This window comes from Aphelocoma coerulescens, chromosome 12, assembly GCF_041296385.1.
Source record: "Aphelocoma coerulescens isolate FSJ_1873_10779 chromosome 12, UR_Acoe_1.0, whole genome shotgun sequence".
Taxonomy (NCBI): Eukaryota; Metazoa; Chordata; class Aves; order Passeriformes; family Corvidae; genus Aphelocoma; species Aphelocoma coerulescens.
The window spans coordinates 10,209,681-10,229,142 of NC_091026.1; the positions used below are offsets into that span (position 1 = coordinate 10,209,681).

General features: G+C 41.6%; 2 protein-coding genes across 8 annotated transcripts in view; one reads left to right on the plus strand and one right to left on the minus strand.

Moving 5' to 3' along the window:
* KBTBD12 (kelch repeat and BTB domain containing 12) overlaps positions 1 to 16,514 on the minus strand; it is a 40,030-nt gene extending 23,516 nt beyond the window's left edge. For all 3 annotated transcript variants that reach the window (XM_069028040.1, XM_069028043.1, XM_069028042.1), the window contains exons 1-4: positions 15,940 to 16,514; positions 6,921 to 8,055; positions 5,724 to 5,994; positions 2,429 to 2,579 (exon numbers count right to left, since the gene is read on the minus strand). In XM_069028040.1, the coding sequence (XP_068884141.1) occupies positions 2,429 to 2,579; positions 5,724 to 5,994; positions 6,921 to 7,990 (1,492 nt within the window). In that variant the 5' untranslated portion in view covers positions 7,991 to 8,055; positions 15,940 to 16,514. The remainder of the gene's footprint in view (positions 1 to 2,428; positions 2,580 to 5,723; positions 5,995 to 6,920; positions 8,056 to 15,939) is intronic.
* Positions 1 to 19,462, plus strand: part of MGLL (monoglyceride lipase) — a 107,475-nt gene that overhangs the window by 14,533 nt on the left and 73,480 nt on the right. Inside the window, exon 1 of one of the 5 annotated variants that reach the window (XM_069028044.1) lies at positions 10,021 to 10,041. The exons of the other annotated variants lie outside the window; for them this stretch is intronic. The gene's annotated coding sequence lies outside the window, so the exon portion shown is untranslated. Of the gene's footprint in view, positions 1 to 10,020; positions 10,042 to 19,462 lie in introns of those variants that run through there. 5 annotated transcript variants of the gene reach the window in all.

Consider the following 19,462-nt stretch of genomic DNA (forward strand, 5'->3'; position numbering starts at 1 on the left):
AGTCTGCTACTGCACCTTATTCAAAGCTAGTATTCCATCGATTCTTTCTGCTTCGTATTTATGATAGAAATTGCATTTATACATCACAGACATTAGAGAGGATCACCTTTCTCTGCAGTGATTTTTCATTTATGCTCTAGAGTCCCTCGATGTGCTGACACCTGTGTAAATTGTACAGGAAGACAGAGATCCAGCTGGAAAGAACTGACAACCTTACTTCATTTAAAGACTTTGTTTTCAAGACTTGCTTGAAAGAAATCTCATCTGTCTGCATCACTACTTTATGTGCTCATTACAGTGAAATTACCCCAGATTTACACTGTCAAAACTGAGAACTAGCACTGCCTTTATGAATGTTTAGTTAGACTTTGTGGCAGGAGTGAAGGGTCCAGTGCAGCAAACTGTTAATCTCAGCATTAAGTACATTGGTTCCCTTAGGAATGGGCTCAAATAAAGACTGCCATGGGAAGATGTGTGAACCAGCAAAGTAGTGGAGACAGAGGAAAACCCTGTTACCAACCATGTGCAGATCAGATTGTAGCAAAGATTTTCTCTCACACACACACAGAATTATTGGTATTGGCCAGCAGGTAAGAAAGAATTCAAGTTAGTGTTCAGCTCCCTGAATACTGCATCACTGGCTGCTACACATTACAAAACCAAGGCTTTCTATTTTTTAACATTAGCAAAATGCTTCTGAAGGTCCGTGAGACCATGAACTTTTCTCAATGCCACTTAAACAGGCACTTTCCAGATTTAAGGCTGTGTTTTGTGTTCAATCTGTACACTTCATTACTGTAATCACTCAGACATGCTTCTTGCTTTGTGAGATTTTGAGGGAAGAAAATGGATGCAGTTTTTCCCCATTAGCCACTCCTTTTCCTTGTGCCAGTGTCAGGCTTGCTGTGAAGAGGACTGTCAAATTTGTTTTATCACATGCATCCCAAGGCAGCTCCTTTTTTTTGCTCCCTGACTCCCTGTGTCATCACAGCCTTCGAGGTCTTGATCTCAGAGCACTTCTTACTGAAACGCATGAGTGCTGCTGTTCTCTTCCCAGCTATTCCAGCTGCTTCTGCTGCCCCATTAGAGCATCAGTGTCAGTATAAATAATTATATATATTTAACCTTTTACAAAGCATGAAGTCTCCACATTTTCAAAGCACCTTTGAACCTGGGCAGCCAACACTCTCATTATTTAACAGCACACTGACATTCTCTATCACTAACCTTTGACAATAATGACACGGCTTTCTGTTTGCAAAACTCTTTTCCATGTGGGCTTCTTTCACCCTTCCTCCTGGTTGTGCCTATGAGCCTCTCTCAACCCACTTAAGAGAAAGAAATTGTTCTAAAAGAAGACAAATGCAGCATTAAAGCCACTTTCCTCTTCTGCTTCAAAGACACCTGTCCTGCATACACCCCCTGCAAAGCACTCTCTGTATTATGTTGCAGGAACAAACTCTCCTTTATCCCTGGTATTTAACAACCCAGACAAAGCCAGAACACCCTGATACAGGAGGTGTATTAAGTTGATAAGACTGTATTTTCGCGTTCACTTTGATAAGCTTGTAAGCAGGGGTAGTTTGAAGCAGAAGGGATTGAAATGTCCTGAGGTACTGATGTGATTGCTGCTTTCTTCCTGCCTAAAGCTGCCCGGGAGACCACAGGAGCAGGGAAGGGCATGAATCACTCACAGCCCACCTGTAGATTAATTGACTGGATGAACTTTTTTCCCACTTCTCCAAGAACTTTCCAGTCATATATCTATGTACAATAAGATTTTGGGGCAAAAGATTTTGGGGTAGGTAGGAGGTTATTGAACTCATTTGCACAAATTATAAAACTTTTGGTCAAAGTATTGTTTTGAAATAAAAACTGAAAGGATTCAACCGAAAATTGACCAAAGGAAATATTTATATTTTTTTAAAAATGCAGTGTTGAGGTAGGTGGAAGAGAATAATTCACTGAGTTTTATCAGGAAACACTCATGATGTTGTTTTTGGGAAATCCAAATTTTCTTTATCCTTATGCCTTTCCTTCACTGTGCTGCATATGTTCCTTAGCATTTCAGTGCTCACCTGTGAAATGGTGCTTACAAGGCTTCTCTACTCATCTTTAAAAATTCATTATTTATGGCACACACTGATACCCCAAAGAAAAGCATCTTAAAAAGTGAAGTATCTTTGTTGCACGAATCCAGAACACTAAACATGGCATAATTTAATCTGCATAATTTAGTCTACATAATTGACAGAAGGAAGAAATAATGTGGGGAACAAATAACTTTTGAAAAATACTCTCCATTTAGTACGAGGTACTTTGTCCTACAGTACATCACAAAGGGTGAGATATTTCACTTCACAAAGGCAAATTGCTGGAAAGAAGAAAAAGTCATGGTGCTATCTGTTAAGAATCTGTTTCCTCTTACCCAAGACATAAATCTCCCCGTTGACTACGGCTGTGCTGAAGCGGTACTTGGAGAACTTCATTGGAGCTCTTTCCGTCCATTTGTCTTGGCCTGGGTCGTACCGAAACGTTCTGTTACTTAATCGATCCGGCTCCTCGTCAGGCAGATCCATCTGTATGAAATATGACAGCCATATAATAATACAACATTTGGAGCCCTCTGCACATGCCTGCAGGCAATTAATCACAGCAGACAGCTCGGCAGATAAATAGCATAAACACATCAATTACAGCTGCAGGGGATTGCACTCCCCGGGGTTTCACAGCACCCATGGCTGGTGGCTGGGACTCCGCTGGAGAAGGCAAGGGAGTAAGTGGGTATCTATATCCTGCAGCAATAAAGCCAAGGATTTGGGTACTAACAGTACATTCAGGGTTAGGGTTAAGGTTCCCAGCTCTGGAAGAACATATCCCTACCACAAGGCTGCTGTACAGTCTTAATAATAATGAGGGAAAGCCACTCCATCTTCTTTTCCCTTCTAAATGTTGAAATCTCTTTCCACTATTACTCAGGCTGTACTGTGAGTCTCAGTCAGGTACTTTGCTGGCCTTTCTCAGGCCTATATATATCTCTCTCTATCTCTGTATGTCTAAATCTCTATATCTCTATATCTATCTATCTATCTATGTCTATTATCCTAGTAAATATATGCATGTTTATTTAGTCAGCCGAACGACAGTAATGTTCAACAGCTGTAACTTCAATAGTTTTCATAATAAGTTCCTAACCCCCTCACTGTATCTTTGCTGCCATAACACTGTTTTTATACTCACTCCTACTCCTCTTGTTCTCTCTAATCTTCTTTCCCCTTCTCTGCCTGTCTTATACAATGCAGGGAACTCAGAGGCTGTTTTCTGGGTATGACATCCTTGAATGTTAGCAGTGGGATGTGGAGGGAGGATCCTGAAATATTTTGGGATGAAAGTTTTCACATAGAGAGAGTGAGGAGAGAAGTACTTTGCTTGCTTGTGATGGTGTTATATGTGTCCTTGTTTTTCTTGTTATTTTTCTTTCCCAAAAGACCTTTCCAACACTAATGTCATGAACAAGATAGTAGGAGGCAAACTACAGAGTAAATATATAGCCCCTTGGTTATTCCCTGTAAGTGCCTGGGGCATGTTCTTTCTCTGTGGTAAGTGTGAAACACTAATTTATTCACTGAAAGAGGGGTATTTGAAAGCTGTGTATTTTCAGCACAGACTAAACATGTACTTAGGAGAAGACGCCACTTGACGTGCTGTAAATTCACAGCCAACCTCATTTTTGTGGTAATGTTCTCCTCGGAGTGTACCCTGTGCTCTCTGTGTACAGAAAACATAACTTCCTGCAGCCTTTCTCTGTGTCTCAGGGGTCTGAAATCTTCCTCTCAGCCTCACCAAACACTTTCTTCCGTTTTAATAGCCCCCAGTTACAAGGCTGGAGTTACTTTGGCCTCAGAGACCAGACCAAAGCTGAGCAGAGCAGCGCTGCTGTGAGCGAGTGCTTGCCCTCTTAAGCTGTCATTTTATGTCCTGGCTTGACTTTGTCTTGTCTTGTTTCAATTACAAAGCCTGAGTGGGAAGGGAACATGTATTTATCCCTGTCCTGTAATGGACACGTGCATTTAGGGCACTCTGTCAATGCTGTCGTTAGTGTTTGTTCAGGATTGACAGAACATTCAGTGCTGCTCCAGCACAGGGACAGCCCCTGCCTTGGCCAGCTCATTTGCTTTCCCGGTGCAGCTGTGGTAGCCCCACATACACAATCACTGCATCTGACAGGGGGAAGATAGATGGTACCAGAAGAATTCAGCACTCTGCAGTGCTAGTCTTAAAGCACTTTTTGGAGAACTTTAGCTAATTTATTCTAGTCTGCTCAGGTACACCATAATCTTACAAAGCTGTGGGTTTTGATCAACTGCTGTTACTCTGTTCATCTCAAACCTATTTATATATAAAATCAGACTCCCATGCATTGTTATTTATAGTGCTGGTAGGCAGGTATCCACTTTAGGTGTTTTTTTTTAAATGATTCTTGGCTCAATATTCCTGACTTGGGCTTCTAAGTCACTTTTCCCTCTCACAATATGTTCTGGAAAAAAAGCCTAACAAAGCTGATTGTCTGACTTCAACATCTATCTTTGTTATATGATTTATCTTTCTGTTCGAGTTTTTTTACTGACAGATTGTTTCTACATTAAGTGTTTTTGTACTTTAGTTCTTTAAATATGAGATACCCTTGCACAGTTGTTTCTGTATCAGAAATACTCTCTGATCTTTCTGTTGCGTCCTTGGGGACTCCCTCACTCAAAATATCCAAAGAGGTGGAAGTCTTGTTAGCTGAATGCATCTCACTTTTAAATACTTTGAACAGTAATTTATTTCAAGAGCTCAGAAACCATTGAGTTGTTATGACAGTCTGAACATATTGCAACGAGGATTACAGATGCTCCACTTCATTGTCAAGTGAATGTGGGGCTTTCTCCTGAGCACTCAAATTTAAAATTCACCAAGCAGTACATGAAAGTGGGCTAGATTCTTAAAGAAAGATATTTTACACTGGGAGCAACTGGAGGGAGCAAGCAGTGCCCCTGAGATCCATCTTCCTTGTAGCATAGTTCTGTATAATGTCTCTACTACTGAACATGTATCTGTGGCCCTGCTGAAAATCCCTGTAAAAACTTTACATGGCCAAGCAATGCAACAGAAACAAATAAATGGATTGGTTAAAGGACTCTGTTTCCCAGAGAATGCTTTGACTTTTCATTTAAAATGTAATGTAATGAAAATCAAATAAATTAACTTTAGTTAACCAGGGAAGCTTCCCAAGAAATCGAGGTGAACTTTAAATGTCATATATAAATCTGTCCCTGAAGTGTACCTGTGTACACACTTTTTGAAAACAGGGTAACTGTATTATTAAATAACATTATTTATTATATCTAAAAAAATTAAGAGGATGGTAAATAAGGAATAGAAAGGCTGGAACCTATAACGACAAAGGAGATGCATTTTAAACTCTTGCCCACTGTCCACATCTCTGTGAATAAAAACTGCCCTCCCTGAAGTTGGTGCTTACGGTGAGGATGGCATAGATGGATATTATTCTTCTTCAGCCTGTTTAATTTTCCTAGAAAATAGGTTTAATCAGAGGAATGTGAGCAATTTATTCTTCTCTTACCACTGATGCAATTTTCCCATGCAAGAACCACTGTAAAATTACACAACACTGCTTGTTAGTGCACAAAGCAAACAAAGTAAATGGCACAATTCTCAACCTGTGGTGTCCATCCACCCAGCACGTACAGCTTGTCCTTCACTGTCACCACCATGTGGCAGGCCAATGGCACTGGCAGAGGCGCCGTGCTTCTCCAGGTGCCTTGCTCCATGGAGTACTTCTCCACGCAGTTTGTGACCAGATACTGATTTTTCACTTTCATTTGCCCTCCTATTACGTAGAGGTCGTTGTGGGCAGTGCCCAGTGCATAGAGCTCACGGAGCTGGGTGGTGCACAGACTGTGCCAAAAGTGGTTTCCTCGCTGGTGGTATCTGTAGGAAAATCCAGAGTTGTAAATGCCCTGGTTCACCCACGTCCCATCAGCCTGTTTGGAAATGTTACCAACTTTAATCGTCAATGTTTACTCAGTACAATGAAAGAGGAGCTCTCTCCTTCACACAGAAGTTATAAAATTGAACCCAATGTTTGCAAGATCAGGTAGTTTTAGTATGAGGGATCCTAGACATCCTTTCAAAAATATTTGACCCTAATTAAGGTAAGAAGTCACTTATTTCTGCATGTGCTGCTCAATCACAGTTTCTGCTGAAATTAGTGGGAGCAGTGAGAGCTCAACACTGCTGAAAATAAGGCCAGTTCACCTGCCTCAATATGGATTTATTTGATCAAATTTAACCATTTGCATTTGAAAATGCTGTCACCATTTTAAAATTCTATCTTTAATCCAGGAAATGTCTGGTTTTCCTTAAAATGTGTGCATCTCAAAAAAACATGAGTAAAAACAGAGTGAGGTTTTAGAGCTGTCTTATCTTTAATCTATGAAGCACTATCATCAACATCAACAGAGAAGCATGTTTTCTCTGTGTTACTGGGCTCATTGGGTCGTTCACTTGGCTCATTTCCCCCTGCAAATGACCTAGAAAAGAAGTATCGAAGGAAAATGCTGAGATTTGAGTGAGGACAATATAAAATCCACATGCATTGATCTAATTGAGCTCGTTTAGACCCAGATACCACAAAAGTAAATCCTCATTGTTTCAGGGGAAGAGGCATCAAGATTTGGTTGTATGTATATAGCTCAGTGCTATGAAAATAAGTTGTGACAAAATTGATTAAAGTAGTCAAAATTCAAGTAAACAATGCTTTGTGTAACAGTCTTTTTTCTTTTTTTGTCCCCAAGGACACTATTTAGATTTAAAATTTTTAAATAATTAGGGGATTTCTGACAAAGGGTACACACCTATAAATTTCAATATTCCTGGTCCTTTGTCTAGACATTTTGAGGGCGCTTGCCTCGCCTGCCACAATGATATCATTTTTCTCAGTGACAACACCGGTGCAAACACATCCTAAGCCCTCTCCATACTTCGGGGAGGAAATGAAGTAAGTCTTTCGTGTCACAGGAGCGTAACAAAAGCTGGCATCTGCATAGCTGCCATGCCTGGACCTGATGCCAAGGGAGTTGTTGCCGATGCAGAGCAGGAGATCCGTAGTCTCCATGCCATATCTCAGGCTGAGGGAAGGGTGGCCGGACAGCTGGATGGTTTTCAGTGCTTCCTCGATCATATCATTGCATTCTGAATTGCACAGAATCATTGTGTTCCTTTTCCGGGCTTCCACAAGAAAAGAGGGGCTGACAAGTACCAGTCTCACTTGCTTGAGGAGCTCAACAAGGTGTTCTGAGCGTGACTTTCTGCTGTGCTTGACCCATCTAATGACGAGGTCCAGAATGCTCTCTTCCCTGGAAATATTCAGATCATCTGATTTGATGAGAGTCATCAGCTGCTGGAATTCGACCTCTAGTATTTCTTCCTGCAGGCTCACCTCAGCAAAATGCTGGTACAAGTATTTCCTCGCTTGGTCACATAAATCTTCTGCCCCGATGTGGTTTGCAAAGTAGTAGATGCCCACACAGTTGGAAGCATCCATGTGGTCCATCATGTACTTCTGGCACATATTGCAAACCTCTTCCATCTGCATGAAGTAGGCAGCCAGGGCGACGGTCTGCACGTTGTGGCTGCTGAGGCGCAGCTCGGCGCTGTACATGTAGTGCAGGAGCACGGACACGCTCTCGGCGGAGATGTCGTGCAGCACCACTTCCCTCTGCGTGCACTCCGCCAAGCCACACGTGAACATGGCCTTGAAATAGGCACTGAAGGCAGCCAGCACCACCTTATGGCAGGGGAATTTCTCACCTTCTGCAACCAGCACCACATCGATAATCTCTGCTGATTCTTTCATTCTCTTCACTTGCTCCAATAAAGTCAGGCTATGGCGCTGCTTTCTCTTCTCCTCAGCCTTGCGATCCATGGTTGATCTCCAAACTTCCTCTCTTTAAATATCCTCAGAACTCAAGGTCTTCATTGGGAATGTTTCTAGAGATAGAAGCATAATATTGTCCAATAAGAACAAACTATTTGGCAAATGAATATTGCTGTAAGTATCTAAAGTTTATCATCTGTGGGATATGATATAAATCAGTAATGCATAAAAATTGTGTAAAAGTATGATGAGGTCTCAGGTTCAAGGCCTCCAAGACAAGATATAAGAAAAATCAACACTTCAAATGACCTTCAGCATTCAATACCTATCCCCAAGTTTTATGATTATATAAAATTACAGACTTCCCTTCAACGCAGCCTTTTTCGACTGCCTTCTCTCTCTTTTCCCTGATCCTGATTCAGAGCCTATAAAAATTGAGCTGAGAGAGTCAACACAATGTTGTGGGCAGAGACAGATTTTACCCCTAAAGACTGGTAGTGAAGTGGCAGGAAGCAATTTGGTCCAACTGGCCAGATTCTTTACTCTCTCACTCCAAAGCATAGGTCACTGGTTTCTACAGAGTTGCTACTGGTTTCCTTTGGAATAAGTAAAGGATCAGTAATAGAGGCCAGCCTTCAAGCTGTCTTCCCTCTTCTCAGCAGGGTGTTTATGTGCTGCAGATTCACAGTTTTGGTTCCACTCACTGTAAGCTCAAAGGAGATTTTAAATTAAACTGTAATTATTAACATACTCCCTCTAGGTTTATTTATGGGGGGAAAAGGGGGCTTCATGGTCTCATTTCTGTTTGGTTTTTGGTTTGGGGTTGGTTTTTTTTTTAGGCAGATCCTTTAGTGAATCTCTGTCTTTCAGATCAGGAAGCTGCAGAATATGAGGTACAGGTGTAGAATTTCAGTGGGAGAATGACATTTACCATCACTTGAGGGATACCAGTCCTTATCACAGTTTTTGGCTGTAATATGGTAATGAGACAGTTCTGCTTTAGAAATGCATTAAGGACTCATGAATCACCAGTACACAAATAAGTCCTAAATCTGTGGTAGAGCCATGTTTGAAACACATTGTAAACATGCTACAGAGTGCTTAATGAGACTGTTAAAATGAGTAACATTCCTCAGCAGCTTAAATATTTGCAGGATCAAGGACTTGTATCACAGATTGAATTGGTTTTCTCAAATCCTGGCAGCACAAAGAGAAGTCTTAGTTTCAATAAAGAAACATGTATCAACACAAAAAATGAGTATATGAAATACTTTGAAATTCCTCTAAAGGTATTTTTACAAACAGTCCAGATTTTTCTACAGATTTGGATAGCTGTATCTTTAAAAATATTATAGTTACTTCCCAGGTGGAAAGGAAATCTACAGCTATATCACCAAACTCAAACCTACTCTTTTAGCTGTTCAGTTGTTTTTGGAACTAGTCATCACTCTGCAAGTTAGGTAGATTCCTCACTTTGAGTGCTAAATTAAAAGCCAAGCATGCTTGAAGATTGGCATTTCCTTGATTTGATCAATTCTTTACATACTCCAAATATGGAACCAGAAGCAACAAATCTAAGAAATGAAACTGGGTTATTACCAGATTTTAAAAATGGATTTGGAAGACTAAACATTAACGTCTGGATGCGGGCCAAGCTCTGAGCTCTTCTTATGGTACTTTTAAAATTCAATCAAAACAGTAAGTTTAGTACAAAAAATACAGAGATGATATTTCAAAATCTAGATTTTTTTTTTTTTCTATTTCTTTTGAAATTAAATACTGCATTTGAGAAAACATAGGCCTTAATCCTGTATCAACTGCCTCTGGAGCAGTCTTTACAGTCAGTAGAAGCCTTCATGAGATAGGAAATGTTCTTTTTTAATCCTACATGATTATTAGATGGACAGTTTATTGTTTTTCTCTTGTGCTATTTTATCACCTTGTAATATTTGATCTTCACTGCATTTTGATAAAGGAACCTCCCTATATCTCAGAGATCATGCTTGCCATCTCAAAGACCATAAGCACAGACATCTTAAAGAAGATGAGCTGTAGTGTCTTGAACCAGGTTGTTCATCTCCAGCTGTATGAAAGTGTTAGTAAGTACCAACAAGCCCAAATCCTGTTTCACAATCTCACTAATCATGACTTTTCCTCCAAAATTATCAACTTCTCTCCTTTCTCTTTTGTGATGTCAGAATTTCATGCACCCCTCAGCTTTTCTATAATGGTCAAAATGTGCATTTTTAAAGTAAAGAACAAGTGAGATAATTAACCACCATCATTTTCCCCACACTTTTGTACAGCTCAGGAAGAAGCTGTGTGTAGAACTGAGTTATGATTTCATTTCCTTTGCTGGTCACCTTTAAGCTTTCTTTCACTCTTAATTTAACTTTCTTAAGAGCAACACCTTGTGATTACACTGTTCATCAGATTTGTGAATTTTAAAGTGTTCATACCAGTGATTAGCATGTGTGGCACAACACTCTCACAGCCATCTCCTCTCTTCCATCAGCCAGGCCTCAGCAAGAGCAATGTTGAGGCAAAACACAGCTCATGCCATTTATGTGCTACTTGAGGCATTAAGGGTCTGATGGACAAGTCCCACACCCATTGTCCAGGCAAGGATGGGCAGTGCCCATCTGCACCCCGGGCAGGTGTTCTCCTCTGCCACCCTCAAAGCTGCTGGGTCTGCTCTGGGCATCGTCCCCAGGAGCAGCAGCAGGACTGCCCACAGCCTGGGAGCAGGAGATGGAATGGCCCCCTTCTCCTGGAGCTGCTCCATGCCCAACCACCACCTCATCCTGTGCCAAGAGTCTGCACCTTCCAGGCAGGATCACTGCACCTCTCCAACCTGTCTTCACCCACCTCATTATGCTCTGCAGAGCATCGCTGCTTCCCTGGGCAGAGCTGTAGAAGAGTGTGGTTACCTCACACTTCCAAGAGGACAATATTCACTTTTCCTTGTCAGAACACACCTTCTTTATCTCTGTGCCTTGACAGCACAGCCAGCTCCTGACTGAACTGTACTCAACAAAATCAAGCTGTTGACTTGTATGTGAGTCTACTTTCTCCATTCTATAGCTGAGGAAACTGAAGCTAAAAGGTTAAAAAGAAAACAGGATTAAAACCCAGGGGTGAAATCCTTTCATTAACTTCAGAAATTCATCCCTGTGCTTTAGCTGCAAACTTGTCACTTCCCTCCTGGCTTTTAGCAGTGTTTAGGAGAGGTCATTGGAAGGATATTAATATTCTCCTTTATATCACTGGAAAGACTATTAAAGGGTAATAATGAAACAGTGCTGCTTTGCTTTCCCTCTGGGTTACAGAGAGCAAAAGATGGTACATTGATATTAAAAGAGAGGATAAGTGTGATACAAATATAATTTGCAGCGAGACATGGCTCTGAGATTGTGTCATAGGCTGGGGGTTGTCATTATAAAACTTTCAGTGCAAGGTTCAAATCCTTTATAATGTCACCAGGAGCTAAAATCAGAGTTAATGCCTTATTCAGAATTTTGGGATTTTTTTCTTCTATTGTGAAAAATGGATCCAGGTGCAAACCTTCGTTGGATGTTACTTTATTTCAGAGCTGGGCTATTAATTTTCCTACAGTTCTGGCTGCTACTTTAATTTTTATATAAACCATTTAGTTAGTCTAATTTCACGTTTTCTTTTTTGCCTTTGTGCCATGAACGTTATGAAGAGCCATATATAATGGTATGCAGGAGCTCCAGCATACGCTTTGCGAGGCAGTAGTGTGCTGCATGAGCAGTTTAAAACATAAATAAGCACACTGCTGTGAGCTCAGCTCTCCAGCTTTTATGAGGCTATCAAACTATAAATAAATGCTGTCCTCGATTCTCAGTTACACTGCAGCCTCTTTGAACTGCCCCAGTGCAAAGGGACTGTAAAGCAGATGGAAGTAGCTCACCAGGAATTTCCCCCAACCTCTGGGGGGGAAAAGAAAGCTACCTTGTAATTAGAGATATTATTTTGTCTGTATTTTTTGTCTGGGACATAGATTTTTCTTGTCTTTTCCCAGGGAATCTCCTCTTTCCGTGCCTTGGTGGGAGGGTGGGAGCTGCAGGACCTGGCCCAGCAGAGGTCACAGCACCCAGTGTGGGGGGCACCTCCTGCATCCTCCTCTTCCTCCTCTGCTTTTTTTTTTCTTTTTCTTTGCCTTAATGAGGCTGCCCTGCCTTCAGCCTGCCTCCCTTCAGGTGCTGAAAGGATCAGAGTTCAATCACATCAAAGAACCAGTGCCTCTGCCTATGAATTATTTGTGCTTTCTTTGTTACCAGTAAGCTGAGAAGCAAATCTGTTAATTGTATGCATTATGACATTTGGCTGACAGCCACAGTGAGGCAGAAATCAGCACCCAGATGATAATAATGTTATAATCTCAGGGTTTAATTATGAAGGCTGTGCTGGCATTTAAGATCAAGATTTTAAACCGTGCAAAAGATCCCACAGTGCTTGAAAAGGGCAAATAATAATGCTAATCTTGATACAGGGAAAAGGTATAATAAGATATATAAAGGAAGCTTCCAATGAATTATAGATGTTCCTATATCTATAGGATAATGGGAATCATTCTCTTAATTCTGATGCCTGAAAAGATGCCAGAAGAAATTATGTGATTGAATTATAAGGATTTAGAGTGTAACAAGGTGATAAAAGCAGTTATAGCACCTATTTATCAAGAACAAATTGTGTCAATCCAATCTAATTTTCTTCATTTTTTCAGGGGTAATAGGGGATAAATTAGATACTTTGTCTTAAGCCTACTGATATGGTCCTACGTGATATTATTGCAGACAAATTGTGATAAAATCCACAGACTCAATCAACATCAGTAAGGTGCCCAAGTGGCTGAAAAAACAGATTCAAAGAATAGTTATTGGTGGTCAGGCTGGGAAGCATCTCTAGTCTGTGGCTGGAGATCTATGCTGAAAAGGTCACTCACAGTTTCAGGGAACACTTACTTTCTTGCTTTAACTCAGATATAATTTCTTGGATTAATTTCATCCGTTCTGTCCAGATAAAATATACAGGCTTGTGGCAGAACATTAAGTGGGAGAACAATCAATTCTTTTTAGGAAATTTATGTTCATATGGGCATACAGGTAAGTGTCACTAAAAGATGGTTCTCTGTAACAATTATACATTTAGTGCTTGGATGTGTTTCAAGTATCACTGCATCTACCAGCAGCCAAGGTACCTTTCTGGATGTTTTCCATACTCAATCAGTTGCCAGTTACTTAGAGAATTAGGATTTCCAGGCTTTCAAAGGCATCTAATTAAGTTAAAAGCCCAGCTCCTGCTTCAGCTCACTGTGCAATGTAGGAACTGAAGGGTCTGCATCAATTTTAAAGGTAAAACTTCAGACTTAAATAGCTTAGGGAGTTCTAAAAGATTTGCCAGATGATAGGGTCACCTTCTATTAAAGTCATAGAAAGAACCCTCCTTGCTCAGCCCTCTCAATCTCCCAGCATTAGCCCCATAGCAGGTACAGTTCAGGGGATCTGAACTGATTTATTCCTGGCAGGGAAGGAGGAATTTTGAGGTTTTGAAACTACGAACACTACAAATCAAATGACATCATTGGCCCATATAAGATAAAGTCTGACAATCCTTCTGAAAGAGATTTTAACTGTTCTTTTCCCTCCATCCCTGTGGCACCTTGTTTATTTTCACATGCCATCTGATACCGAGGAGCCCGAGTCAAGGCACGCTGAGGTCTCACTATATCCAAGCACCACAGGCCAGTTCCTGCTGGCATGTGCTGCTAGGCAGGCTCGTGGGAGCTTTCTTAGCTGGTTACAGTCTGCAGGTGGTGCAAAAGGAGGCTCTCAGGGCAGGAAGACAGGCTGCTGACCTACAAGCTGCTCCTGTAGATGTAGGCAGCTGTGGCAGTGTTGCGTTCCCCTGTGTGCATCCCTGCTTAACTGCTGCTCCAAGCATCCCACTCCAGCACAGCCTGCAGTCATCTCCACTCAGACTGCAACAGACACAGCCTGGCCTTTCTGCAGAAGCTTCATTTTCCTTCTCATTTCATTGCTCTTAATTTAAAATATAAATAAAATGGGACTCAGCAATGTTCTCTGGGCTGGAAGAAACTTGGTACCTACCAGGGAGATTTTTTTAAGCAGTCTGCAAAGCTTCAAAAAACTATGTTTGGGAGCATGATTGACCATTGGAGACCTGAAGATGCTTTGATCAGTTTTCAAAGCCTCTGGGTAGTTTATGATTCTGGGAAGATTTGACAGTTTGAGCTCCGTTTACTGCCAAGACAGAGGCCTAGATGTGGGATTGGATTAATATTGATCCTATCTCAGCAAATACCAGGCATATTTTTTTTTTCTTTAAACTGTTATAGATTCATGAAAAAAATCAAAGCAGCTGAAAATGAAAGACTCTATGGGCCATCTTTTCGAATATGCCTTCACCTGACTTAATCTTACTCTGGCTCAAAGCTCGGTGAAGTCAGTCAAAAGAATCCCACAATTTAAGTAGAAAATTGATGCAGCTCTGTTAACAAACAAATGCCTATGAACAAATCCCAGTCTGAGCCAATTAGGTGCATTAATTGTATGAGAATACATATAATATAATAATAAAGATATACATACCGAGCCCATTTCTTTTACAGTTCACATATGCAGATAATTTTTCTTACATATAAAAACCAACTGAAATGGCAAGGTGCTCATTCACAGAAGGAGGATGCACAAGTTTTTTACAATGACAAATGCCAGCAGAAGGAAAATGTATTTCTAAAATGCATTTCAGTAGCTCTTTAAGCAGCCTGACAAGGGCCTTAGGGGTTTCTCTTTTTGCATTTCTCTAAATATACTGGTGAGTATAGGAAGGGCTCGCTTTCTGGAACAGTTCTATCATACAGTGCAAATAGTATCAGTATCACAATTAGTGTATAGTATACAATAGTACAGTATCACAATTAAAAGAAACATTATTTAATAACTGTGCAAACTAGGCTATCTTTGCATTTTTACAACAGAAAAGAGTGTGAACTCTATTTGCTAATATTTACATAATTCTGGAGCATGCACCCCTCTGGTGAGCAAATGCTAGTATGTAAAAACTTTAATAACCCCATCACTCAGCAGTGAAATTAGAATAAAGCACAAATTGTAAACCCTTCTAACTTGATGACAGTATTCCATTAGTTACTGTTTGAATCCAAACTCATCATTGAATTTCTTCAGTTCCAATTTCAGTCACTACCAAGCAAATATCTGGGTATGTCCATATTCATGGAAAGGAAAATTCAGAGCAACCATGGCAGCAACACAACACCACCTCCAAAATGGCCCCTGCACTGACACACACATTGAATACCTCCTAAATCTGCTATCTCCACTGAACCCTCATATTGAAAATGTTCATCCCTTTGACGGCAGGCATCAGTCCCAGGCACATACAGATACCCAGATGGAAGAAGCAAGAGTTTCTCTGAGCTTCCTATCTGGAAGCAAGTCCAGATGTTTGCAGGTTTGTGGAGTATTCAAATCACCCCACCATGCACAGACGTCAGGCACTGAAATTTCTGCATCCACGGGCTGATCCTGTTTCCACACTGCTGAAAAACCCCATTTAGCTGCAAACAAACCCCAAGTTAGATGTTGATCAGTGGTTCCTGTGCTAACTTTGTAATGAATGTCTTACACTTCCTTTGGGAACTGGACAGCAGGCACTGTAAGGAACAGAGATAGCTCAGTTTTGGCACCAGCAGTGGGTCCTAAAGCCTCCTCCCCCTGCTGCTGCCTTGCAGCTGGCCCTGTGCTTATGCTCCTCTGCAGCACCTTTAAGGGTTCCCCAAGACAAACATTCAGGTATCCCTGCCCACAAGTTTCCCATGCACCCAGCAACCCAAAGCAAGCTTGGCCCTGGTGATTCCACATTGCCCATCTGTCCCAACACCAAACACCCTTCCCTTTCCTGTTCCAAGTGGGGATGGGATTTAAATGTACCTCTCCGACGCTGGGAGCAGCAAGGGCCTGTGAAGAGTGCATGGGAGAGGGAAGCAGAGCTCAGAGACAGCAGCACGGAGCTCCTGGTGAGCAGTGAGGTGCCAGGGCTATAAATAGCCTGCACTGGGCTCCTGGCTGGGACGAGGAGCTGCTCTAATGTCAGGCACAGGGGCACATTAGGACGCAGCCGGCGGCACTGGTGCCATTCTCCTTCCCCCCTGTCCGTGTGCTGCCTGCCCTGCTGCAGGCCATGCACTGTGCCCGGGAGCAGCAGACTCTCCTCTGGGGTGGTGCAGCCACAGCTGGTGTTGGTGACCACTTCAGGAATCACGTCCCCCACAGACCTTGCACAGAAGCAGGCACATCTCTGGGTGGCAGCTGTTCCTGGGCAGCTGGAGCAGTTCCAGCATCGGAACACCCACCTGCATCTGAGGCCTGGGTACCCAATCACTGCAGATGCTGTTGCTTCCTGACCCTATCCAAGTCATTCCCAAAACCAAGGCCACTGTCTCCATAGCTGATAGAAATTTTCCCAAACTGATCCTCCTGCCCTTTTGTTAGATCACCAAGAGCCGAAGCTGTACACAAAATAAGGATTGCTGACCAAATTGAAATGTTATCTGTATATTTTAAGGCAATCCTCTTGTTTGTGCTGGTGTAGATCAGAAACAGATCCACTAAATTGGTCCAGAATAGTGGGGCTGCACTGATGTACATCTTGTACTCTGAAAATTAAAGAGGAACAGAGAGGACCATAATACTCTATTTTTATTTCCATATGTTTAAGCAAAGATGGAAAAAAGATTAAGCAGAATTTAGGGTTATAAAATAGATTAATGTTGCGTGAATACTTTTAGTTGAGAAAGACATTAAGGGGTTTTCAGACTGTTCTTTTTAAAATGGCATTAATTTATTTATTCACCATACTAATTGGTTGATTGATCGTAATAGCTTCTGAGAAAATTGAAAATTAAATGTATTTCCTTACCTACATTTTTAGTCTGATGATTTTATTACACAGTTTTTCTAAAAGCCATAGAGGAAGTGTGCAGAAACGTTCAACTGCTAATAGCAGTTTGTTGGGTTTAGAAGGAAAATTAAAGTACATCATTTTAAAAGCATATTTCATAGCATTTGTGAACAAAACTAAGGAAAAAAATCCCAGTGATTAAAGTTTATTCATGTCAGAGAATTCAATAGATCAGATTATAAAGAAATATATTGTCTAAACTCCCAGACTGTTCTTATTAAAAGTTCAGCTTTATCTTAGAAATAAAAATACCCAATCTGATACCACAACTTTCACAGAAGCCAAGATAGAACGGTGCACTGGTGAAATGCCACAGCTGGGACCAAAATGGATATATCCCCTAAATTGCCCTGTTCTCCTCTAACTTGGAACAATTTATAGTATGGTGCTGCTTAACAATGGAGCATTTATGTAGTTAATTTTATTTAGATGAAACCAGTCCACTACCATAATAATAATCATGTTTCCTTTATGGGTGCATTTCTTCTGATAATTTCTATAATGAGCCTGTTTCACAAAACCACTAACACTAACACTTTTAAGGCAAATTTCTCTGTATTGCTCATGAAATTCCAAGTATTTCTCTTGTACTTCACTGAATTAACTGGGACACACTGTCATGCAGTGGGGCAACCCCCGGGCACTCCATGATGTCACAAATGGAGTGTGTGCCCCCCATATTTTTGCTGGAATTAAAAGCTTTTAATGCTGCAAGCCAAGCCTGTTTTCACTTTCTTCATGTAATTAAGTCATAATCCTTTCATTCTGATATCATTATCTGTTGTCATGGTGATTTTTATTATAAAAATGAATGGCTGAGATGTGGGCGAAGACAAGTTTTTCCTGAACTTTGTTAAGTTAATGCCAAAGGGAAGAGTATCTGTGATAACTCAACAAATGCTGAGTTTTTAGCTGATCTTTTAGCACAGTGTATTTTAAAACAATGAGAAGGAGTAGGCATCAGAGACAGAAAAGGCACATTTGATGCAAATATATCAGTGTTTAGGAAATATGTGTTGAATTTAATGTTTTAGAACAGTGTCTGCATGACACCAGTCATACAGTACATTCTGGTGCTGCAGGAGCAAAGACATTCCTTTCTAAATCTCAACTGTTAGTGATTCACTTAATGGTAAAATAGCCCTTTTCAAAGGAGAAACTCTGACCAGTTTCCAAGTGTGTGTTCCTCACAGTCCAGACTTTGGGAACAGCTACACAACAGTGTCACTTCACCCAAAAGCAGGACACCTGTTCTGGTGGGTGGGTGCACACAAAGTGTCCGTGGGTGAAGCTTTGCTGTGGTTTGCCATGAGCAGGACCATGAGCCACAGTCAGTTCTAGCTGAGCTTCAGAGGAGATGTACATCAGCTCTGTTAAACTCTGGCTGGCATCAGGACAGGGTTTTTCTTTTCTTCCACTGAAACATTGCAACCAAGGTTCTGAGCTGAACCCATCTCCTCTGTCGCTCTTGCCATGGTTCAGAGCAGAACCTCATTCTCTGCTGAAAAATACACAGTTGTGCCATTAAATGGTGGCACATCATCAAGGCTCAGGTGAGGAGACCCTCATGCTTGGTCACTCCATGCCCATGGGTGCCTCCCCAGCATGGCCATTGCTCTTCCCATCTCCCATCTCAGCAGTTTCTCGGGGCTCCTCAGCCTCTTTTCCTGGAGAGTGAGGCAGCCTCTGGTTTGCCATCTGGTACCTCACATTTGCTTTATTTCCCACGTGGGTGGTTCTGGCATGTTCATTCACCCACGTGGCACCAGCTGTGTGTGGAGGTGCCTCCAGGCTCGGCCAATGCACCGGCCGATGGCACCGGCAGCGCTCATGCCACAGCTGCTCCCTGCTCCCAGCACATCCTGCATGGGCAGCTTTGGCATCTCCTGGCTGGGCAGAGAGCCTGAGTGCCTTCAGCCCTCAGGGTGGGTCTGGACCACATTACAGTGGTTGCTCTACAAAGGGTGCTTCTTCCATTTGTTGTCAGAACCAGTAGGGATATTTCGGTTATCATCTGTATAAACAGTGCCTGTTCGGATACATGGGGAGAAAAAAAAACCAGAAATACAGAGATTTCAAGTTTAATTGTATTATCTATTCTCTTATGCCAGTCCAGATACACTATTGATTTGGGTTTCTTTTTCTTGGGGTTAGTGTTGACCTTTAGAGCAGACCAAGGGCAATCTCCAGCTTGCCTGTGACCACAGGTCTGGGAGGCAGCACCCTGCAGCCCCTCTGAATTGAAATCTCTCTCTGGCTCTGTCAACTGATTCCCAGGTTGCCTGATAGATAATGTGGCATGCCAGCCACCCGCTGCTTTTCCATTTAAATAAATGAGAAAGTTGTGGTTAAATTAACACTCCAGCAGAGGTAATAAGGACCAACTCAGCAGCTGGCATGATGTATGCAAATTGCAGTTTCACACATTAGGAGCTAGATGTTGCTTAATTTGTAGGTCTTTCTGTCTTTTAAATGAAACAGCCTCCATCAAGT